A 25,176-nucleotide genomic window follows, 5' to 3' on the forward strand; every position below is an offset into this window, starting at 1 on the left:
AAGCACTGAATCTAAAACATCCTTGCAGTTTGGAAAAGATCCAGAGTCCAAGGCTTGAGCCCATCTTTAGTACAGATTAGTTCACCATGCACACACTGCAGCTGTCGCTGTGTTTGCATAGTACCTGCTTCTGTCACACTGATCAATCCTTACTCCACAGCTGGTTCTCAAGATGCTTGAATAATTTCTCAGCCTCAAAGGCCACAGAGCTAATGAGTGCACTGGGTGCGAGGCAGCCTACACTGTCCTTTGGAAATAAGGCACAATTAGCCATTCCAGAATGAACAGAGCAAATCAGAGAGCCCAAGGGATGTGCTGAAAGGGTGAAAAAGGTCTCAGGCTTCTGCTGCAAGAAAATTCACATTGCACATTTTAGGACTTGGGTTCTTTAGGCCCTGGCAGTCCACTAGGCCATCTCTGTGACACCTGTATCCTTCTGGACTAGTGTAAAATGTCCTCTCTTCTTGCTCTTTTGTCAGATTTCTTTTGGAGTTCAATATTTGTGACTTCTGGCCCTCAGACAACTTGGCAGATGGTAAGTATGCAGGAATACAGCTACCCCACAGCACACAAATGTTACAGCACCACTGGAGGAAGGAGTTACACGGAGAAATTTTGCACAGTGCCAAGGCAACACTCGCACATGGGCACCAGGAATTTAGTCTCCGGGTCCTATTACCACCATGTTCAAGACCTGCTGAAGCTCCAAAGCTGAAAAGCACTCAGAATGAAGTTCGTGACTCAGTGTCCCAGTGCCTGGGGCTATGGTGACTTTACAGCAGCTTAATATCACATGAAGCGGTAGAATGGTTTCTTCTCCCCTGGTATCCCGATAAGTTTTCCCCACATTGGACCAACTGAATATATAAAAGTCAGCTGTGGTGAATATTCGGTTGAAAGACTCCCTCAGGTTCTATGGAATTCTATAGCCAACATATAGTTCTCCATTAAATGATACAGGATGGTTTTAAAAACCTATAATTTGTCATTTCCTACTACCTTCTATATCTGTATCTATCAGTCAAGACAACGAAAACAGAACATTGCAGAATAGTTGAGCACAATGCCTCATTAGGAGCTGGAAGGATCCGTATGAATTAGGCTGTATTGTAATATGAAATCCTCACTAGTTATTCATAGGGTCTGATTCCTGTACTATTCATCATCACTTCCTTCTCTGCTTTCTTTCATTTTCCCCTCGCTCCATCCATGACCTCCCCATGTGACTTCATACATTCACTGTGCTGCCATCTTGTGTGACTGTCATGTGAACCCATCTTCATTATGTGACTCGGATAGCCAAGTCCGTCTTCCATCATTGTAAGTAGACTGAACAATTTGAGTTTCCTAGGAATGGAAAGGGGAGGTTCACAAAGCATTTAGTCAGAAGCCTTAAGATGGGAAGGGGCAAGGAAATCAATCCTCTTGGGTTTTTTCCTTCAACGGTCCTGAATTTGCAGTGAGGTTTCAGAGCAATGGAGGCTGTGGTGCCTAACAGCAGGTCTTTGCACTGCCGATGGATGGTGATAGAGGTGTTGTTATTTGTTCCATTTGTTGAGCTGCCAATATGGACTAGGTCTCTGAGAAGTCAATAAATGGAGGAAAATACTAATCTCTTTAGTGATTGGCTGACCAGACAAAGCCTAGCCAATTATTACTACAATACAGATGGATCCGTGGCCTCTTCTAATATCAGCAAGTATGAAGGGGCCTTTGACTAACTAGACCTTGTAGGGCACTTGGAGACCAAGCTGTCACTATGTCTCTCTTTCCAGGAGCTATGCAGGAAATGAACAAATGATAAGCCACTCCTTCATATAAAATAAACCACACTGTTTTATATACTTCAAATATTAACAGGCAACATAGGTTTTTCTTCCACAACATCTTGTCTTAACTCCGCCTCACTAATAGTGCTATGGTAATGCCAAAATAGTTAAAATCAATACACCCCCCAACTGGGGACTCAGTTGAACCAGTCTAAAAGTACCTTATACTGGTATAGCTTTTTCTCGTTCACTATGGGAATAGCTGTACTGATACAAGGTACTGCTATAAGAGCATCCATGGTAGGGGAGTTCTACCACTTGAACTATATGAGTACAGTTAAAAACAGTGTGTGATAAGGCCTAGTATTACTTTATCAATGTAACCATAGAGTAATATCTCAAACATTTCTCCTGCTACACTGGTTTTTCTGCACCACCTAGTGGCTTTAAGTATCACTACACTTCATTTTTGTCAGCAACTTTGCCTTTTTTTTGGCACCGTCCACATTTTTCTTTCAATCCATTTCTCTGGGCAGGTCTACACTTATCGGTAGATTGGCATTGCTGCAATCGATGCAGTGAGTGTCAATTTAGCAGGTCTGGTGAAGACATGCTAAACTGTGGGAGAGCACTCTTCCATTGATTTGTGTACTCCACCTCCCCGAGAAGCATAAAGGAAGTCAATGGGAGATGCTCTCCCGTCAAAATAGCACAGTATAGCCACCGCAGTAATGGATTTAACTACATTGACTTCAGTTACGTGAATAACGTAACTGAAGTTGCGTAAGTTTGATCGATTTACCATGGTAATGTAGACCAGCCCTCAGTCTCTCCGTTGCCCAGTCCTCATTTCTGACTTCATCTCTTTTTGCCATTGCAGCTCACAAGCATAAGAAACATGATATGCTACAGCCATGCGACACAGAATACCCTGTCTTCGTGTACGAGAGCACCATCAAAGAAACCAATGGACTGATAGAGTGCGGAGACTGTCAAAAGTAAGAAATAAGTCTCCCCTTTTATTTCAGGACTTTACCTGTAGACCTCCATTCCTTCCTCTGGTTCATCCCAGCTCATTGATACCACCTGAAACTCACTGAAAGAGAATGACAATATTTTAGAACAATCCCCTGATACACTGTGCCTGTTTGTCGCCAGCATTTTTAAAGTACCTCACACGCAGGGTGACCAGATGTCCCAATTCTATAGGGACAGTCCCGATTTTGGGGTCTTTTTCTTATATAGGCTCCGATTACCCCCCCACCCCGTCCCAATTTTTCACATTTGCTGTCTGGTCACCCTACTCACACAATCAATGGAACTCCCTGGTCACACTGTGTATCAGCAGAGGTAGACAGAGAAATCTGTCAGAACCCCTGGTTTTAAAATAAAACACGAAAACAGAATCTCCTATTAATACCAAGAGCTGGTTGGGAAATAGGCAAAAATGCACACACAAAAATCAGTCAGTCATTTTCATTCCACAGATTAAAGAGAGGAACAATTTTTTGTTTATTCAAAATTTTTTTCAAACATTTTCTGTTTAGAAAGCATTTATTTTCAATAGTTTTTAGTTTTCCTTTTTCTCCCTATTTTCATTTGTTCCCCCCCCCTTCCATTTTTCCACAGAAAAAAGGGGGCAGGGAAAAAGAGAAGAAATAAAGGAAAAATTATAAACCAAAAAAGGCAAAAAGTGGGTAAATTTCTTGCTTTCCAACTTCATCAAAAAACATGGAAAATTAAAAAAAAATTGTGAAAGTTTCTGATTTTGAATAAGTCATTTTTCAACAACTAAAATGTGATCAGCTCTTAATAACCCTTACATTATTAAAGCTGAAAATGATAAAATTAGATTATTTTTTACCCTTTATGCTGGTGAGTTTCACATTTTCATTTATAGTCAGCTTGCCTTTCGGGTTGCCAAGCACTAGCCTAATGCTGCAGTCTTTGCCACCCACACACTGCAGGGAGATATTTAAATCCATTTTTTAACACTTCTCTTGATTTTAGGCTTTGTAAAAATCTAATTTTTCACAGAACCCAAGTGTGGACTCTAAACTAATCTAACAGATGCCCTGGGTAACTATAGACCAGTTAGCCTGATATCAGTCCCAGGCAAAACAATGGAAAAACTGTCATGGGATTCTGTTGATAAAGAACACCATGTATATAATTAATGCTAGTTAACATGGTTGAAACCTGATTTAATTCTTTGAGGAGACTACAAGTTTGGTTGATAACGGTCACTGCGTAGATATAGTAGACTTTTGCAAGACATTTGACTTAGTATCACATGACATTCTGATTTAAAAATTAGCTCTATACAGTATCGATAGAGCACATATTAAATGGATTAAGAAGTGGCTAACTGACAGATCTCAAAAAGAAAAGGAGTACTTGTGGCACCTTAGAGACTAACAAATTTATTTGAGCATAAGCTTTTGTAAGCTACAGCTCACTTCATCGGATGCACGAAAGCTTATGCTCAAATAAATTTGTTAGTGTCTAAGGTGCCACAAGTCCTCCTTTTCTTTTTTCGGATACAGACTAACACGGCTGCTACTCTGAAAGATATCAAAAAGTAACCCTAAATGGGGGAATCATCAAAGAAAGGGGGAGGGTGGTGTTTCTTGTGAGGTTCCACAGGGATCAATGCTAGACCCAATGCTATTCACCATTTTTAATCAATGATCTGGAAGTAAATATAAAATCACTGCTGCTGAAACTTGCAGGTGACCCAGACTGGCAAATAACGATAAGACAGTGCAGTCATGCAGAGCCATCTGGACCACTTGGTAACCTGGGCCCATTCAAACAAGAGGCTTTTTAATATGGACAAATGCAAAGTTGTATATCTAGGGCCAAGCCATGCAGGCCATGACTACAGATTGGACTATATGCTAGAAAGCAGTGACTGAAAAAGTTTAGGGAGTCCCAGTGGACAAGCAACTAAAGGGGAACTCCCAACGCAATCCTGTGCGGAAAAGGGCTAATGTGAGCCTTGGATGTACAAACAGGGGAGTAGTGAGGAGGAGGAGTAGAGAGGTGATTTTTACCTCTGTATACTGCATTAGTCAGACTGATACTAAAATACTGTGTACAGGTCTGGTGTCCTTTGAAAAGTAGTTTGCATAATTTGAGACAATGTAGAAACGAGCCACCAAAATTATTCAAGGGCTGGAGAAAATGCCTTACAGTGAGCGCTGTAAAGAGCTCTAGCTGTTTAGATTCTCAAAAAGAAGAAAAGGAGTACTTGTGGCACCTTAGAGACTAACCAATTTATTTGAGCATGAGCTTTCGTGAGCTACAGCTCACTTCATCGGATGCATACCGTGGAAAATGCAGCAGACTTTATATATACACAGAGAATAAATTGGTTAGTCGCTAAGGTGCTACAAGTACTCCTTTTCTTTTTGCGAATACAGACTAACACGGCTGTTACTCTGAAACCTGTCAAAAAGAAGAGTGAGAGGTGATCTGATTACAGAATACAAGAACCTTTATGGGGAGAAAATAGTGGGTACTAATTATAGGGTTCTTTAGTGGAGAAAGGCATAATAAAATTAAGAACCAATGAATGGAAGCTGTGGCCAAACAAGTTCAGATTAGAAATAAGGCAGGTATTTTTGATAGCGTGGGTGATTAGCTCTTGGAACAAACTATCAAGAGAAGTGAATGGATTCTCCAGCTCTTGATGTCCTCATAGCAAGACTGGATGCCTTTCTGGAAGATGTGCTTTAGCCAAACATACCACCAGTTATTGGGCTCAATACAGGGGTTTCTGGGTGAAGTTTAAAGGACTGTGATATATAGGAGGGGCAGACTAGATGATCTAATAGTCCCTTACAGTCTATAAACCTCTGAATTGTGCAGACTGGGAAGTACATATGGGGCTAGAGTGGAGCTATGTTTATTAGAATGAACTTTTAGAGGTAAATTGTGAGTTCGCCACTAGGAATTGAGGATAGGTCACTATTCCCTTCCCCAGCTTCTGCTTCCTCCTGCCAGTAACAAATCAAGCTATCATCCCCAGCACAGCTCTACTGAGGGTAGGTATAAAAGCGGGGAGTGTGAGCTTTCTGGACCCAAGGGCCAGGTAGCCTGCACACAGGGGTGAAAGTAACTGAGGCCACTTACTGGTACAGCGCGGGGCGGCTCTGGCCCCCGGAAGGGACACGGCCCCTGGTGGAAGGGGTGGGGCTGGGGGTCAGCATCCCCCAGCCAGCCCTTCCAGACCGCCTGGCCCATGCCACCCAGGGCTCCCATGTTGATTTAAAGGGCCCGGGGCTCCGGACACCGCTGCTGCAGTAGCAGCAGCAGCATCTGGAGCCCTGGGCCCTTTTAAATCGCCGGCCCCAGGGCAGCTGCTCCCTTTGCCCGCTCCTCCCTCCCCTCCCCACCCATCAGCAGCCGGGGCGGGGGGCAAAAGGGGAAGGGACGTTAAAGCACTGCAGGGTCCTTTGCCGCGGAAGCGCTTTAACATTAAAGCACTGCCCCTTTTGCCCCCTCCCCCCGTCAACAGCCCTGCTGGTACGGACCCTACGGCAGGGCCGCCGGCAGGGGGAAGAGGCAGCGACAAGGGAGGCAAGAGAAGCAGAGACGTTAAAACACTGGTGTGGCAGCGCTTTACTGTGGGCTGGGTATGGGCCGGGGCGGGTTCTTACCGGCAGGCGGTAGCGGCCCGTACCGACTCGCTTTCACCCCTGCCTGCACAGGAGCATAAGGCAGCATGGGTGCTGCATTCTGATTCTCCCTTACACTCACCCAGCCGCCTACACGTACATTAGAAGCTGCCCACAGAAACTGCAAGGTGGGGGACGTAATATCTTTTATTGGCCCAACTTCTGTTGCTGAGAGAGACAAGCTTTCGCGCCACGCAGAGCTCGTCTTCAGGTCTGGGAAAGGCACTTAGAGCATCATAGCACAAGGCAAGGTGGGACAGATTGTTTAGCTGAAGTAGTTAGCACATACTCTAAGGGACCATTCAAGGTAGATTTCAGAGTAGCAGCCGTGTTAGTCTGTATCTGTACAAAGAACAGGAGGACTTGTGGCACCTTAGAGATTAACCAATTTATTTGAGCATAAGCTTTCGTGAGCTACAGCTCACTTCATCGGATGCATGAAGTGAGCTGTAGCTCACGAAAGCTTATGCTCAAATAAATTGGTTAGTCTGTAAGGTGCCACAAGTACTCCTATTCAAGGTAGAGTGGCCCATTCATACCTCTCCAGTCATAGGACAAAAAGAGGGGGGTTAGACAATTACAGATGGTTGTAATAAGCCATAAATCCAGTGTCTGTTCACGCTGTGATTTTTAATGTTTAATAGAGTTATGAATTTAAGCTCCCAGGCTCAGTTTTTGAAAGTGTTGTGAAGGTTTCTTTTGAGGATGGGGACTTAGAGTGATCGCTCTGTGAAGCGTTCACCTACAGGTGATAGGGTATTTTTGTCTTATATTGTTTTCCTGAGTGAATTCAGTCAAAAGTGTCGTGATTATCTGTTTTCACGCACGTAGTTGTTACTGGGGCATTTAGTGCACTGGATGAGGTACACCACATGTTGTGATAGGCATGCGGAGGATCCATGGATCGTGAAAGGTGTGTTGTGTTGATCATTGTAGAAGTGGAAATATGTCTGTAGGTTTTACATGTTGTTCTGGCAGGGCCTGGTGCTGCTTTGAGTTGGTGTGTCCTGGTCTGTGGGGAGCTTGCTTCCAAGGATGAAAAAATGCAGACATTCTTACTTTGCCATCATCACTACACAATGCTACACAGCACCTTCTTCCGTTCAACGTTTACAGATTACAGAATACCCAGTCCCCTCAAAATCCCAGCAGAGGGCAGTAGAGCACTGCAGTTCACACTTGTTTTAGCTGACTTTGTAGATCAGGGGTCCGCAACCTTTCAAAAGTGGTGTGTTGAGTCTTCATTTATTCACTTTAATTTAAGGTTTCACGTGCCCATAATACATTTTAATATTTTTAGAAGGTCTCTCTCTCTCTCTCTAAAAGTCTATATATTATATAACTAAACTATTGTGGTATGTAAAATAAACAAGGTTTTCAAAATGTTTAAGAAGCTTCATTTAAAATTAAATTAAAATGTTGATCTTATGCTGCCGGCTGGCTCAGCCCGCTGCTGCTCAGGGCTTCCATCCGCCAGCTCCTGCTAGCTGGGATCGCGGCTGCTAGACCTGCTCAGCCTGCTGCTGGTCTGGGGTCCCGACCCTGCGTACATACAGTGGGTACCTACCTTCTCCCTGGTTCTGGCTATTCTCTTCCTCTCTCTCTGCACTGAGCTGAGGGTGGGAGTGCGCTGAGCACAGGGCCGGGGGTGAAAGAGCAGGCTGGGGGTTGGGGTACAGGGTCGGGCCAGGAGCTAGAATGAGGGAGGGGGCTCAGGGTTGGGGCAGGAGGTTTGGGTGTGGAGAGCTTACCTGGGCAGCTCCCATTTGGTGGGAGGGGTGCAGGTGGGAATGTGGGTGGGGAGGGGGTGCAGGAGCTCCTGTTTGGTGCTCAGGGTGGGGGGTGCAAGAGTCAGGGCTGGGGGCCTGTGAGGGGGTGCAGGTGTCAGGGCATGGGGGGCTTGGGTATGTGTGGGGGTTCCAGAGTCAGGGCTGGGGTCGTGGGGGAGGGGGGGGGCGTGAAGGAGTCAAGCAGAGGGCTGGGTGTGTGTGACGGGGCTACAGGGCTCAGGGCAGAGGGCTGGGGGTGTGGGCTGGGGTCGTGGGGTGCTCATGGCAGTGGACTGGAGGGGGTATGCCCCGCTTCCACCACCCCCTTCTCCAAGGCCCTGCCCCCGCTTCTTCTCTGCCTCCGCTGGGAGCAGCGAGCACACTGACCCCGCTCCTCCCCCACCCCTTTGCAAGGGCCATCAGCTGATCTGCTGGCATGGAGGGACTGAGAGGAGGAGGAGGAGGGGCAGAAACCCAGCACAGGGCGGGAAGAGGCAGGGGAACCGGCAGGACCAAGCTTCTGCCCCCTGCCCCCGTGGGAGGGGGTGGGAGGTAGAGAAGAGCGGGCCGGGCGGGGCAGGATTTTTAATGGCACGCTGCTGCTGCCCCGGCATTAAAAATGGGCTCGCGTGCAGTCTTTGCCACACGTGCCATAGGTTGCCGACCCCTGTTTTAGGCACACTGCCTTTGGGTGTCATCACCAGAGCTGAAAGAAGAAGGGGAGGGCGGGGGGGGGGAGGTTAGGAACTGAACTGAAAAATCTGGCTGGATTCTAACCAAAACCATTTAAAAAAAAATTTTTTTTGTCAAACTTGAAAAAAAATCAAAAATTTGTTTCAAATCAAACAAAATATTTTCGGTCAATTTTAAATGAAGTTTTTCAGTTTTTCTATTTAGTGTAGCCCGTTTTGGGTGTTTATTACGTCTCCCCATGTTTGGGGGGTGGCTTTTAAATAAAGATATTGGCAAATCTGCATCTGAAATGTTATGAAACAAAAAGGCAAAAGTCTTCAAAACAAAAATTTGACATAAAACGCGTTGAATATTTTGGGCCGGAGGAGGGGGTGTTGAATGCAGCTTTTCTCAAAAATTCATAAATAGATTCAGAGGACCAAAAATGCATTTTTCAATGAAAAAAAAATCTATTCATCAAAAGAATTTCACCCAGCTCCAGTCATACATAACCTAGCAAAATACAGGAGTTTGTTGCACCCAGGTGTGGGGCTGGGATTGCAGGGAATGTTCAGAGTTGTTCCCACACCAGGAGTGTGCATTAGAGAAAGGGCTAGGAGTTGTAAAGCCTGAGGACTCACCGAGGGATGGTGAGTACTACTGGCTATGTACAGTAAGGATGTATAAGGTTGTGTCTCACCCATACATAGCTACAGCATCATGCAGATAGTTTTCTGACTACACTTATACGCAGCTATAAAATGGGGTGGGGACACTTGTAATTACAAAGTGACGCTTCAGATTCTAATGGCACAAAACATCATGCAGCCACATTATGTGAATGTGCTGTTTTGTATTATGGTGTTTCTATTTTTCTCAACCAAGTTTCTGCAACCTAAGCAAATTCTTACCTTTATAGGACAATATATAACACACACAAATGTGTGTGTATTTGTCTAGTTCGGATTTTTTTAAATTCAAATAGGTTTGGCATTATCTGAAGATAAAAAGGTACCTTAATTTCGTCAACTGAACCTCACCTCTCCTTGCCCCGCATTCTCTCTGTTCACTGTTCCTCTCCCTTCCCTGTCCTTTCCCTCCTGCTGTCTCTTTCCCATTCTCTCTTCTCCTTGTATTCCTTGCCCATGGACATCATCAGCAGGTGCTGCAGTTTCCCTATCTTTTATTCTAATCGCCTGCATTGGGGTGGGTGGGCTTATAGTTTCTCTCTCTCCCTCCTACAGGATGTTTGTAGCACAGCAGATTGCCAACAGTAACCTCCTGCTCCTGGTTACAGATGCTGCCTGTGACTGCAGCATCTTCCCACCTGTCCTCCTGGAAGTGAAAGAAGTCAAATATATCCTTCTATCACAGTGTGTTAGACTCTGCAGCCCTTTCTGCTGTTCTCCCACTGCACCAATTAGTCGGGGGGTGGAAGATCGGTTCCTGTAGCAAATAGCATGGGGGAGGAGAAAAGAGGAAAGGGCAGAGAGGTATGCTCCATTTGTGATGCAGCAGGATGCGAGTGTGGGTACAACAGGCAGGCATGGTGGAGGGAGCAGGGAGACAGAGCAGGCAAGTTAGAGATGTGATTGAAAATGAAAATCTTCCCTTTTAGCCACCCAAGAAATCTAACCCCATTTAGAGCCTGGTGTTGAAAAGTGGCCTCCATTGTGATGAGCAGAGTGCTGTGCCAACCATTCACTGCAATGCAGGGGCTCCTGTATAGATATCTATGCTTGCTCCCTGCCCCACATACCCACGTGGGAAGGGAGCAGCAGCTCAGTGGGGACTCCAGCACTGTGGAGTAGCCCAAGCAGGGGTATACATGGATCCTCACACACCCTCACTTCCCTGCACATACATGAGGACTCATGACTGAGCTGTAACTTGTTAAAAATACAAAAGTCCGTCCCATTCTGTTACTGCCCCTTATAAATAACCTGTTACTTACCCTTCAAGCAGAAGCTGGACCCAACTCTCCCCTTGTGAACTGGCCTCAATTGGCTATTACCTATTTGTATAAGCTACAGAGGGAGGGCATTTTGCAGACTATGCTGGGATTCTAGGGAATGCACTCACTGATCCACCAGCCCTTCTAGGGTCAGCAGCTTATTTAAATACACTAGAAAACCTAATCTGGGAACTTCTGAAACACAGGGAGAACAGCTGTAATGCTTTGTTTTTATACAGCACTAGCAGATGACCTCAAAATGGCTCACAAACACCAACAGACTAAAGTGGCCCAGCACCTCTGAGAGGCAGGGAAGTATTGTTATCCACACTGGGGAAACTGAGGGACAAAAACACTGATTTGCCCACTCACACACAGGAAGCCTGTGGTTGAGGCAGGAGTCAAAATTTTATCACCCTGCCCCAAGGCAATGCTTTAATCACAAAATTATCCTGCCGCCCTCTGCTACAGAATATACAAAAAATTTTAACAAAGATCTCTGGGAACCTCAGTGAACGGACGCATGACTTTCCATTTGCCAGCCCCTGAGAGTGCTGGGGAGGGCATAGAAGCTATGAACGTGACAGACACTTCCATAGAGACCAGTTAACTCTGTGCCTGGTATCACCCGCTAGCTCCCTCATCAGGCTCAAATACAGCTGAATAGGAAAAGTAATGACTAGTTGGCATGATTTGTGATGTTAAAGAATAGTCATGGTAGAGGTGGGGGAAGAACCAAAGGGTTAGGATAATAGGGGGAGGAAAGAGACAGACATGATTGTGGTGGGAGAACAGACGTCTGAGAACAGTGGCCCAGTTATTCTGAGTTCAGGTAAGTCACCTACAGCAGGTGTTCTTTAATTCAGTCCTGCAGGATCATGCCCCTTGCTTATTAACTGGTCACATTAAGCTTTCGGTCCCTATTATCCTGTCACCCCATGAGGTAAAGTAGCTAAGCATTTCTGCCTTCTCCCCAGCCTCTGTTCTGTGCACTCCCTCCCCAGCACAGAGACAAGCTGTGCTTTCTTTTTACAGTCTTTTTCTTCCATACCACAGCTTATTTCTTTATACAGCCTTGGAGACTAGTCCTCCCACATTGTGAGTTTGTTTCTATCCCGTCTTATCCTCTCTCCGTCTGAATTCCTAGGGCCCTTGGACACAGCTCTAAGATTCAGTCATAGCCTCACGCGGCTGTGTGAGGGACCTCACAGTCTTTTGTCTGTGCTGCTTTTGTCCCGTTCTAAATGCTACTGTTGGTCTTAATGGCAATAAACATAACGCTTCGGTGAAGTGCGACAGGATGCGCTCCCAGAAAGTGAGACGGCGGCCAGATACCTGCCACGCATTCCATCCAGAGGTACAGTAGGAACCATGGGGCGTTGCAGCTAGGGATGGGGGTGTCTTGTGTTCGGTCTCATTCACACCACTACACCTACTGCATAGGCTCAGAAATGCCCAAGAGCTTGTGATTATGTTCATCCTATAGTGGTTTTCCAGCAAAGAGGACACTTAATTAAGGTGATCACCTTTTCAAAAATGCAAAACTGCCCCCTCCGCAATTCCCGGCCAATGGGAGCTGCAGAGGCAGCACTCAGGGCTGGGACAGCATGCAGAGCCTCCCTGGCAACCCCTACATCTAGGAGCCTGAGGGATATGCCAGCTGCTTCGGGGGAGCTGCATGAAGCCAGGCAGGGAGCCTGCCAGCCCTGCACCAACCAGACTTTTAGCAGCCCAGTCAGCAGTGCTGACCGGAGCCACCAGGGTCCTCTTTCAAGTGGGTGTGCCAGTAAAAAAAAAAAAAAAAATGGACATCTGGCAACCCTACTGGCAGAGGCCTTTGTTTTTAGACCATAAGATCCTAGGTCCCTACACCACACGTGTGTGTTTTAGCAAATGGCCAATCCTGTACATATGCAGCCTGCCATGGACCCAAGAGACTTTGCTACCTCAGCCTACTGCACCTAAAGGCAGGAAGTGCAGATCCTTGCACTAGTAAACGGCTGTGCACGAATCCCTCAAAGCCTGTAAACTGGTGCATGGAGCTGGCTGCATGCAAGGGGCCTCAGTGGGGCTGCACTGGCAGTAAGTCCATGCAGGCTTTAGGAACCTGAATCCCAGCACCGCTGCCATGGGGTGTGGATCCTACAGCACTCAGAGGCTGGGGGAGCAATTTCTGGCACTGGTGCAGGGGTCTTTGAGAGCTCTAAGAGAGGTTTTAGGACAGTTGGTTTTCCAGCTGTCTACATGAATGTGTGACATGCTCTTGGAAGGTCCCCCAGCCTGAAGGCATGAGGCCCTTACTCTTGACCTGTCCCTTCCTCTCTGCTCAGTGTGATATTGACCAAGGCAGTGAATACTGTGGGACATTGCGCTGGCTGCAGCCTCCACCCCCTTCATTCCATAAGCTCCTGAGCATCCTGGCAGTGGGATGAATCATTTTACTTGCCCTCTTGTAACCCTAGAAATAGATTTGCTGATCTTGTGCCTCCTCCTCATTTGTTCTCAGGAGAACGCTCAGGACTGCGGTGGAGCTGCTGAGATCTCAGCCTCGCTGACATTACTCCTTCTAGCGCTGGTGACCTTTGCCGTCCTCCTGCGGTGACAGAGTCTACCACTATCCTTACAGTTCGCAGAAATGGTGGATAATACAAGGGAGTCCATTACTTCCCAGGGACATTCTTAGAGCCAGAGTTGGAGCTGTAGGAGGGGAGGAGCCCACGATGTAGGCACTTTGAGACTTCCTGTGGACTTGTGGGGACAAGGCATTAGAGACCCCTCACATATTGGCCTGTCTCTCTGACAAAAGGCGTATAGTTCAGTTTTGTGTTTACAATGGAAGCTATTTCTTCCAAAAGAACTTGCAGCTTGAGTCCTGGCCACCAGGGCTGAGGATCAAATGGGATTAACTGTCTATGCAATAAACACTGGATTGGCTATTCCCAGCTCTGGAGACATTACCTGACAGATCAGAGGAGCTCATGAGGGATGTGAAGGCTCCAGGAACATCTGATACCATCTTCCTGTGGCTGGTTCTGCCCCCTTCTGGCGTGGCACCTCACTTACACTTGCCTCTGCTGGTGATGGAGTCCATGCAGATGCAGTGGGGATTTCACCAGTGCTATCCACTACGTAGCAGAGCTCTCCATAATGTAATCTGCCTGGCTGCACCAAACCAGGCTGATTTACTACTGCGTAGGATGGTTTGAACTGGGCACACATTGCCCTTCAGGAACAGCTGGGGTTTAGATATGGAATTTTATTTACTGAACATATTGCTCACTGGGATCAAGGATTTTCAGCACCTTGGATTCCTGGTGGTTATGGGGCACGGGGAAAGTCAGTGAAGAACAGAGTTAGGTATAAACTGCAGGGCAGGGCAGGGCAGCAGTAAGGAAAAATACCTCAGTGAGGCTCTGCACAAGGAGGTGGTTCCCCAACATAGGGAGGTTCCTAGAGACCAGATTCCCCACATCAATGTCATACAATTCGTAACCTAGAGTGCACTATCTTAAAAGGAGATCTGAGCCGAAGAAACAGCACAACTTGGCTAGTTATACTTATTTCAGCAGAAACTGCCATAGAGCTTTGGTCCCCAGAACTGACTTCTCTTAAAAAGTGATTGAGCATCTTGGAAATTCTAACAAGCCTGCATACAAAAGGAAAAGGCACCTGTCTGTTAAAAACAAAATGAAATAGCCCCTCCAGTCGTAGGACCTACGTACAAAAAGAAGAAAGGAGAGAAGAAGAAGAGGAAGTGGGGTTTGTGCTGCAGTCTGCTTTCTCTGCAGAAGCAGCTAAGAACGAAACACTCGGAGCTCTGCTGTCCTAATCAGTTGCTGAGGCCACAGGCTGGGCTAGAGACAGTGGCAGTCCCCCACTAATGATTCTGGTTGCTCCCAGCTGCCAGGCCATGTTTTCAGGCATTACAAACAATGACCAGGGAAGAGGAAACAAGGTCTTTTTTTCCCCTCTTTTTTCTTTTTTGTTTTTTTTAAATGAAGTGCTTGCCGTGGTCTCTTTAAAAACAAAGATATGGCATATTTTAAACAGATATTTAAGGTGTATTCTGTTATACTTGGGACTGATCTCAGCCTTGTAACTCCAAGCAACCCCAACCCACTGGTCGTGCTTACAGCCATGGCAGAGTCTATGGCCTGGGGGCAACTGAGTCATGCAACCCCTACAGTGCATTGGCAGCTTGCCAGGAGCTCAAGGGTTGGCCCTGATTTGCCTAAAATGGAGCAGATGGCAGCTGACTTAATTAGTAATACAGACATGGAGACTACATCTCCCAGCATGCAGTACTGTCAACTGGGCCAAGGCCTGTCGGGGCCTCTGAGTGCTGCCATAATACCAATAAAACATGAATAATAAAATAATGAGGCAAAATGATTAAAGCATAGTCCAGCAATGAGCATTGTTAGTTGTACCATTTGCTCCCACTTCCCACGGCTCCCCATTATTTGCTCTCTCTTGCACCATCTGTCCCTGAGCCAGCCCCTCCCCTTTTTAAAAAGGGCCAGACTTCCCTATTGTAGACCATGGACTGGGCATGAAGGAATGACAGAAAGAAAGAAAAAAAGTAGCTAGCCAGGCAAGAGCTGCCAGTGTCTAAAGGAACTGTCGTGATATTTGGTTTGAGGGGGGTAGGGCATGGGGGATATGGGGACAGAGGCCTCCTGGCCTCTCCTGCCTCTAGCTCCAGGCTCTGTGGGCAGCTCCAGCTGCTTTCCCTGCAGCAAAGACCTCCGCCTGCCCTGGCATGGCAGAGGTGGTGAGGAGCTCGCTTACCTGCCCCCTCTCTGGCCAGATCCATCTGCTTCCCCTGCAGAAAGCTCCTTTGGAGTTTTAATCTAATGATACTGCATTTTGCCATGGTGCAGTTATACATATTTCACAAGCATTCCCCCGTTCTCTCCCCCATAAGGGGGGAATGCTTGTGATTGATGCTCACACTGAGCATGCTCTGAGTGATGGAGGAGGCCCCTGGGGTTTCAATTACTAACCTGCAGCACCATTTGGGCAGTGCTGGATGCTCCTTTGTCTGGGACTCCCTGCTGCCCACAGGGAAAGGAACATGATTTATAGACCCACTGTTAATGCTGTGACAGCCAGGCTTACTGTGGGGGAGCAAGCCAAGGGAAGCAAGCTAGCCTGCATGAGGCACCATGTGCAGCCTCACAGAACACTACACCACTGCACTCTCAAAAAGCCTGAACAAACACTAGACTAGAATGTCTTGTGCAAAGCCAGTCCCAGCAGAGTCTATGCTTCCCAGAGCCCTGCTGTCAATCAGGGAGAAAGAGACAGATGCACAGACCAGAGAGGTGTACAGCAAACTTAAGAGTTTAGCCAACAGAGTACCATGAAGGCTAATGCCTGTCAAATTTCTTTGGAAGCACCTACAAAAAGAAAATGAGGAGAAATATGGATCCAAATAAGTAGATAAAGGGAAGAGTGGCCCTATCTACCCAGTGATGCTGCTGATGTGACCTGGGACCAAAGTGCAGAAGTCAGCCTTTTGTACTCCCTGAAGCGGTCATCGCTATACAGGCCTGTTTATGACTAAAGACTGGTTTCCCTTGAAAGCAGACCTTTGCATTCCCTCAACCAGTGGCCTAACAGAGCACTGTCTGATGCTCCTAGTATTTTTAATCCTTAGAAGTGTGAAAGGTTTTCTTTTTGAGACTCTCAAAGGTGCTCCAAACATACACCTACAGCTTTCCCTGTCTGCGACATAGTGGGATTTACTGTGCTCCCAAGCTCTGGTTGCTTGCTGGTTTGGCAGGGATATCAGCTCTCACGTGGCCCTGGAGTTAAGAGAAAATGCCCAGAAAAAGCAGCTACTCCTACGGCCATCTTCCTCAGCCCTGCACACTTGGCAGCGCAGGCAAAAACAGGAGAGAAAAAAAAAAAACACAAATCACAACTGCAGAAGTAAACTAGCAGCTGTGAAAGAAGCCATTGTTCAGCTCCAGCTGAGTGGCATTATGCTGCCACTGTAGCATGGCATGATGATGCACAGCTGTAATTTTTTCCGCCTTGTTTAGGGCAGAGGCAACAATGTCTGTTTGCACACCTGTGCACATGCACATGGGGCTGTGGATCTCAGATTTTTTTTATGGAGGAGGCAAGATTTGAGGTGGGAGGGGCATCTTATAATGCCTCTCTCATTCCATCATGACCCAAGAAGGCTTCCCTATGAAAGTTTCCCCCAGTCCCCGCCCCTTTTGCAGGAAAGGTTTCGGGTTTGACAAGTCTGCATTTTCTAATGAAAAACGGTCTTGGCCAAAAATTCCCACTCAGCTCTACATTGTTGTAATTGTATTGTGGAGAGGAACACAAGAGAGCCTGCTTCTCTCAGGTGAATCAGAGGAATAAAGGGCACAGCTGAGAGGGTTGGTTCTAGATGGGGAATACATGACAAATGCAATTTCTTCTGGGACAATTAACTGAGTTTACAGGATGAAGAACTGGCCATTTTTATTTACTTTACTAAACTCGAAAAGATGCTGTGTATATTCCAGAGCAGATTCTATTCCTGGAACCTAGGACACAGATCTGGAGTTTTAACTCCCAGTAACACTCAGCTAACTTATTTGGATTTTGAATCCACATCAGCCAGATGGTTTGATTTAGCACTGCAAGTCCAGTATTTAAGAAATGAGGGAGTGGGCACAGGGGTGTGTGTGACAGCCACTTACCATAGACACAGTCGTTTGACATACAAAATAGGTAGCATGGGAGTGACTATTGCCTAGATCAATGAAATTCTTGCTATGAGGGAAGGCCTTGAGGATGGAGGAGCTGGGCATTTGGAGGTGTCAGAGTTAATTGAAGCATCTCCAGCACTAAGGTCTTGTCTACACACAAACACACACCAGTTTAAACCAGTGCAAACCCACATGGCACTTAGTTCAGTTTAAGAGTGGTTTAATTGCAGTTTAGCTTCAACCTATATTCCTAATCAATTTAAGGCAAACTAACGTAAACTGGTTTAAACCAAAATAAGAGTGCCCAAACAGCCTTTCCCACCAGTTTAACTAAAATTGGTTTATAATCATACCTTTAGTTAAAACCACTGCAACTCAGCACATAGACACACCCTGAAACTATGGATAATGGTTTCTCTGCTTCAGACAGATCACATTTCCTGCTTGGTCTCAGAGCTGAGATGTTCACTCGTTTGCATGCACCCAGGAAGAAGTCAGTCACACAGGAATACATGATGTCCATGTCTGTTCGCCCTCTCACAATGAGAAACACTGCTCTGGGCTGACTAGTAAATCTGCTCAACCGTGTGTGATTGTGGCACAGCCTCGTTGTTTATAATCCCCAAAACAAACTACAGTAGAGATTCTCCCAGGAAGAAGGGTCCACATGCTCCTAGAGTTTTTCAGAAGTGCACCATGAAAATTCTGCAAACAGCCAGGACATGTTCCAGGGTGGGAACAGAGAACAACTGCCACCCTCCTCCTTCCAGTGAGATGAAGGAAGGAGCAACGCTGAGGGATACATCATGCAGAAGCTTATCAATCATGATATTTATTCATTCCCACAGCTGCATACAATGCAGGCATGGGATTTTGACAGTGGCAGTTCTTATGAGAAGTCTGCAGAAGCAGAAAGCAGTGGTTGTGGCCTTCATAAAAGGTGCTGGTGGATTCAAGCAGCATCTACTGATAGAAGCTGTCTGGGGAGATCAGAGCTATGAAGACCTAACTTCCTTCCTATAGCAGTAGCAGCACTGTGGCCTTGATTAGTAGCAACAATATAGCTCTGAAGGCATTTAATTCTATGTCCCCCTGCCACAATCTTGAGTCCTGAGTTGAAAGGGGAGTGATGGGAGGAAGCACACATTTTGGTTAAAATTCAGAAGTGCATTTGATGGGGGTTTGCAAAATGAGAAATGCCATGCTACAGGATAAAGTTATCCTACTACCTAGAACAGTGGCTGCAGCAAATATAAAAGCCCTGCTTTATACTGTACCACTTAAACATGATGCAGAATCTTAGCTCACATTGCTCTGCCTGTGGCAGAACTCCCACCTGAATTACTAAACCCTCAAGTACAACATGGCATGGATGGCTCCTTAGCTCTAATTAAGAAATGGTTTATGGGGGAAGAAACTGAGAGAATTAGGAAAGTTAGCCTTGGACTTACCTCACAGCATTAGGTGGTTGCAGTAACGTGTTTGGGATATTGTCCTGAAAATGAAAGCAGAAGCCTTTCAGCTGAGTTGCAGCTGTTTGACTTAAAAGCACGTAGGCTTTGTGGAGCAGGAACCAAGCCTTCTTCTGTTTGGCAAAATTCTAGTGTACCATGGACCCTCTGGGAAATAATAATGGATCAGTGTAAAGCTGGTGGGAAACCTCAGGATTCCAAGAAGGGGACCACATATACAAGAGTGCTCCTCCCCCCCACCACCACCAGAAGATTAACGGGGAGGCAGTTGGCTCAGTCTTTGGTTCAACTGTATGCCCATTTAGCATATGATGGGGGCTATAAAAGCTCCTCTGACCATACCCAGGTAAGGTGCTTTGCTAATAGCAGTGCCTGTTGATATTTTCAACACTTGGGAAAGTTGGTGGTCTCATGTGAAACTTATTTACTAGAAAGAGGTACCAGACAGAAATGTTATTTAACTTTTGTATTTTGTTGCATGAAGTTATTTTGGCAGCACCACTAAATGACGAATTTGTAGTGAGTTGACCAATTTTTAGTGTTAGTCAGAACATCTCTCCACCGGAGTGTGGCTCCAGGAATATCAAAACAGCTTCTAACATTCACTGTCCTTCACAAGAGCTTCCAGCATCCATGCTTCCCACCAGCTTGGTGCCCAGTTCCCAACCCTCCAGCAGGTAACCTCCTCACTGATTTAGCAGATGAATTCCACTTTTTTCCCCAAAGGAAGCCTTAGACCCTATTTCCTTTCATCATTTATTTGTATGATGGTAGCCCTAGAGGCCCCACTACAGTCAGTATGCCATTGTGCTAGGCACTATAAATAGCAAAATAATCCCAGTTTAGAAAGGAAATACGCTTTGTAGCATTTAACACATATTTGTTATTAGTTTTCACTCAGTGCTACTGCAGTGTTCTTTTCTGCTACTCTATGCACAATAAGGAGCTGTAAAGTTAAGGACTACTAGAGGGTTGGCTGGGCTCCATGGCAGCACAAAGGCTCATCTAATTCCCAGTCCAGCAGATGCCTGAGAAGACGGACAGGGTAAAGAAAGGCAATCTTGCCCAGGGAGACTGAAATATACTCATCCCTCTGCCCTTTGGAACATGACATAAGAATGACCACACTAGGTCAGACCGATTGTCCATCCAGCTCAGTATCCTGTCTTCCAACAGTGGCTGCTGCTAGATTCTTCAGAGAGAATGAACAGATCAGGGCAATTACTGAGTGATCCATCCTATTGCTCAGTCCCAATTTCTGGCAGTTGAGACACCTGGAGCTTGGGTTTCCATCCCTGGCCATCTTTTTTTTAAAACCCAGTTGTACTTTTGGCCATCACAGCATTCCTCAGCAACAAGTTTCACATGTTAACTGCATTGTGTGAAGCAGTAAGTGTTAACACTAGTGACAGTCCAAACCACATTCTGACCCACCTTCATACTCCATGCACCAAGTTCTTCCGAGAGTAAAAAGCACTGACCAAGTTTTATTTTCTAATCCAAAGCAGTCAAATCCAGGTGACTCTTGGGGCAGTACTTCAAAACAGGCTTCTCTAGAAATTTAGTGCAGATATTGTCTATCCTAGAAAGGGATGCTTGGCAATAGGAAAGTGGCTCGATGGCAATGATGCCAACAGGTCCCCTTAGCCCACAATTACTCAGCCAGTGTTTAAAACTGTTCTCCTGCTAGTGCAGACAGGATACACAATAAAGGAAGCATACAGAACACTGTGGGAGCAAGTGTCTACCGGACTTTTTGATAACGGAGCCATTTAACTTTGTAAGTAGCTGCCAAACCATTTTTAATCTCTGGAAACATTCATGCTCCTGGAATCACAAACAAGCTTATGGTTTGCTAATCCTGTTTGCTAGACTGATCCAGTTTATAAAATAGTTTTAAACAGGATTTGCCCAGCTGTTGACAAGACAAAAAACTTATTCTAGAACAATTTGAGACAAGTCAGGACCTACAATGCAAAGTGTCTAAGGAGGCCTAGAAGTAAAGCAATGTTTCCATCATACAACATACATGAACAAAACTTAAATTTGGTGTATTAGGCATAGAGGCATGAGTGACAAGCTTGATCCCTATGGTGTCAAACTCAAGGTCCATCAGTACAGCAGTGGGTGAAGGCCACAATTAAAGTATGAAGACTTAATCCAGGTGAGCACACAATATCTGCTGTGTATGGGCAACCTTGCTTAAGGCAGAGTTTAAAGAAATAAAATAGCACTGATCTCAGACTCATAAGCGAGTCAGACTAGACTTTTACTTCCCTCACTTGAGCCATAGATAAAGGGATGCTATCTAGCAACACTTGTGCAACTATTTGCTAGCATCTAGGTCCTGTCCTAGTGTTCACAGTACATCCCCAACCCTGCTCCAAGCAAGTAATGAGAACTCTCCAGGTCTCAGTTTGACATCTGGACTATCAGACCCCTTAATAAGAAGCTGATTGGTCAGCCAGAAGCATTGGGGGAGGGAGAAAATAAATTATTTTATTCTTGTAAACATCATACAAAGCAAAGAAGAGCCAAACTTGGTCAATATCCCATTTGGTTCTTTTATTAGCAGAAGTTAAGAACACAGCAAGTCATGAGATCCCATCTTATATGGAACCAATCACCAGAGACCCCAACCATCAAAAATCCCAAAATGTGCTTTGTTGCTTCCAACAGTAAGCAATTTAAAAAAGAAAGAAAATACTGAACAAGGCCACTATTTAATGAGGAAGGAAAGGAGCTGTAGGTCCTATCTATTCTATGGCAATAATCTGCACACAGAGCAAGCAAGCCTCTGACCGCTGAGAGTAAGGCATTCAGGTGCCAACCTGGGAAGAGTTCTCAGCAAGTGCTACTGGGGGGGGGGGGGGAGAGGGGAAGGAGAGTGCACAGGTAGGCAGTTTATTGGAGCACAAAAACTTCCTAAAACAGAGATTGACTGGGTTAAGAATAGCAGGTGAAGTGTGTTTTTGTAATAGTTCTGTGCTGTGTTGGGCCAAGTTACAATGTTCCTTCGGGGAGTGAGCGTAGGGTGATTCAGGATGGAGACTGCCACTTTTGCTGGTATTAATACAGAGGTATCCAAAGTGCTTTCCAGAACAAGTCTGGTTCTGATATGTACCATTGCTTTCTCAAGTAGCAAAGCACACCTCCTGCCTATGCTTATTAAACCCTCCCATTAAAAGTGCCTGGTTAATACTGCTCTGTGTTCCAGTTAGGCACTGCACAAACCCACAAGACAATACAAGCCTTTCCTTCAATCCTATTGACATCTACTATGGTGATCCAACCAAGAAGAAAAACATCCCTCTAAGCCTCCCACAAGCTCCAATAAAGCACCTCTTTCTACAGCTAAGCTTTATTTCAAAATTTCTGAAAATAACTAACCAAAAGGCAAGAGAGAAAATACTTGCTCTTTAGAGTCAGTGAGGAACCTTGAAGATAATCAAGGTCTTCCACTTCTATTCAATCCTATTAGACAAGATAACTGCTTGAAACATTCATTAATAGCCTGGATTCCCAAGAATGTTTACTTGTAAGATCTCTGCAATCCCCATTTTTCACTTGCAAATTTGAATTTTCACCCTTTAAAAATTTAGAACAATTTTACCTTCCTATTGCTTTGTGAACCAAAGCATTTTAGGAGCTGTTTAACTAATCCTATGTGAGAGGTAACAACTCTTAAGTTTCCAGCAACTAGGCTCTTACTCCATTACATAAAACTTCTGTGTCAAACTATATATCTGACAATCAGTTTTGCCCCATGACTCAGAAGATTCTCCAACAATTTGCTTCTCTCTCTGGCTTCTGACTAGGCTCCAGAGATGAAGCCACACCAACCCAATGAGAGAAGACTATGTGCTTCCTGCTATACAGAGGCTCCACAATAGTCCAAATGGTCTCAATTTTACTTCCAGGTTAAAAAAAATAAATAAAAATAATAAATTAAAAAAAGCCAGCTATCCCATTGGTTAAGCAGGGCTGGGAAATTACATTGGCTGGACCTGAGAAGTGAGAACTGTGCAGGGTTTAGTGCAGATTTAAAAGTCACAAGATTCTGTAGGCCATGGGGCTTTGTACACACATGAAGGTGATGCATTAGGTCAAGAGAAACCATTAAATCTGAGTGCTTTCTGCTGGCTGCTTCACAGCACAGCACTGCCCATGATACCGGGGAAGTCAGCTGCTCCCCCAGCAGGAGCAGCGGCAACAGTAGGACAGGGAGTCTATTGCAGGACAGGGAATTTAGTAAATTTAACACTGGAAAACATTAGGACTTCTGTGGATAAGGAAGAAATCCAATAAAAAAAAAAATTCGAGTGTGTGCAAGCAGCCAAACAGTATTCTTCCTCTGAGTGCACAGCTCCTTCCTTCCAGTGCCAGCCTATCTTCCCCACCCCCATTACTCCTCACATGCTTACCCACCTGAGTAACTGTTCTATTCTTTGACAAGTGCCATTAGCATCATATAATCATATCAAAACATGGCAGATCCATGAATGGCAACCAAAAAGCTAGTGGCTTTTGTTTGCAGAAAGGCCATTGCCAACATTTATGTGCCATGTTCTGAGCCCACTCCAAATACTGACCAGAATGCCATATTGCCCAGTACATGCCAGCTTCTGGGAAGAGAGTCTGCAGGACCATCATGCCTCACTCCCAAGGATTTTATCTGATCCTCCTGCAGTCACCTTTTTGTGCAAAATTGAAACAGTGTGTGGTACTTGCATGTTGCATCTATACAAAACCCCTTTCCCCTCCCCACCCCGTTTAAAACATTTATATAAATTTATTTTAAACAGAAAGTTAGAAATCTTATTTACAATTTTTTCCCCAAAAGAGCATCTAAAATCAGCTCCTTCCCCTGCCCCTGAAGAAGATATAAATCTTAGCCTAGATTTAAAAAAGAAAACTGCTAAGCCATCCCTCCCATTTTCTACAAATAAATATGGCATTGAACAGAAGCCGATTTGGACACGGTCCTCTATAGCTCAATCTGTAGATCAAGAATAAGTTAGGGTTTAAGAATTTCCTGGTCTTCAAATTGACTCATTCCATCATTTGAGGTATAAATTTCTTGTGTCAGAAATCCCAAGTAGCTTCCATATCCCATCACATGAGGCTTGGATTCTCAGGTGTTCACGTCACTAGCCCGTTAACATCAACGCCTCTTGCAATCCTCTGTTTTGGTTATGATCCTGGGCTGAAGGCAGGTTTTACTGCATGTCTCCCTCCTCCGTGCAGCCTCCCCCAACTGTGAAACGGAACTCCTGAAGGTTTGAAACACCATGGAAGTGCACAAAAGCTCCAGCCACTACGAAGATGTGAAACAGCTGATGAGAGTGGAACTGTGGAAATAAGACATTACTGTTCAGCCAGAGACCCATGGAATCCAAGTACCAACCTCTTTCCAAAGAGACGTGTTGGGCTGAAGCATATAGCAGTGCACAGCAGCAGCAGCTTAAGATTACTTGCTGGGCTATTCAAGATCCCATATTGTACCAGTCACTGTATTATCACTGGCTACAGCATCTCCCCCTCTTCCAAGCTATATTCACTGGAAGCAGGGGGAAAAAGAAATCTGCTTCAGATTTCACAGCCACCAGGATCACTTGCACACTTAAAACCTGAAATGAAGCTGTATGCCTTTCCTTCATATCTGTCTTTGGCAGATATCACACCAGCATGCTTCCAGTTCCCAGGTTTAGCAGTACAGGGTATTTTTTTCCTTAGACTCTTAATGCCTCGCAATAGGGATACACTGTAGCTGCTGGGATTACTGATATGGCCCATCTTACACACGTGAATAGGTACTGGAGCTCTGCTCTAGTCCTGGATGCAATGTCATCAAGTGGATTTTCAAAACACAGTTGTTCTGTCTGCTCCCCCACCATAAGGGGAGCCAGGCTGAACATGAGTCAACAAGTAGTTTGAGGTTTTAGTTAATACTAAAATCTGAAGTTCAGTCACTGGCTATCCAGGATAAAAACCCAGGAAGCGAGGGATTACAGTGCAGCAGAATGGACACCATGAGGACGTGATATTGAGCATACCTCCCAGGCTAAAGGAAGAGGTAGTAGCATGAGCAGTGGGTTTGCATAAATGCTGTATATCTATTTGAAGTATCCCTAGGAGACTAGAA

General features: G+C 45.4%; 2 protein-coding genes across 10 annotated transcripts in view; one reads left to right on the plus strand and one right to left on the minus strand.

The window, feature by feature from the left end:
• CACNA2D4 (calcium voltage-gated channel auxiliary subunit alpha2delta 4) overlaps positions 1 to 13,819 on the plus strand; it is a 174,845-nt gene extending 161,026 nt beyond the window's left edge. The window contains exons 35-40 of the mRNA XM_073335235.1: positions 480 to 535; positions 1,300 to 1,320; positions 2,650 to 2,767; positions 10,137 to 10,249; positions 12,121 to 12,203; positions 13,353 to 13,819. Of these exons, the coding sequence (XP_073191336.1) occupies positions 480 to 535; positions 1,300 to 1,320; positions 2,650 to 2,767; positions 10,137 to 10,249; positions 12,121 to 12,203; positions 13,353 to 13,448 (487 nt within the window). The 3' untranslated portion in view covers positions 13,449 to 13,819. The remainder of the gene's footprint in view (positions 1 to 479; positions 536 to 1,299; positions 1,321 to 2,649; positions 2,768 to 10,136; positions 10,250 to 12,120; positions 12,204 to 13,352) is intronic.
• Positions 13,820 to 21,575: 7,756 nt separating this feature from the next.
• ADIPOR2 (adiponectin receptor 2) overlaps positions 21,576 to 25,176 on the minus strand; it is a 64,557-nt gene continuing 60,956 nt past the window's right edge. For all 9 annotated transcript variants that reach the window (XM_073320283.1, XM_073320273.1, XM_073320240.1 and 6 more), the window contains one exon: positions 21,576 to 24,382. In XM_073320283.1, coding sequence (XP_073176384.1) covers positions 24,251 to 24,382 — 132 coding nt within the window. In that variant the 3' untranslated portion in view covers positions 21,576 to 24,250. The remainder of the gene's footprint in view (positions 24,383 to 25,176) is intronic.

Source organism: Lepidochelys kempii, chromosome 1, assembly GCF_965140265.1.
Source record: "Lepidochelys kempii isolate rLepKem1 chromosome 1, rLepKem1.hap2, whole genome shotgun sequence".
Classification (NCBI taxonomy): Eukaryota; Metazoa; Chordata; order Testudines; family Cheloniidae; genus Lepidochelys; species Lepidochelys kempii.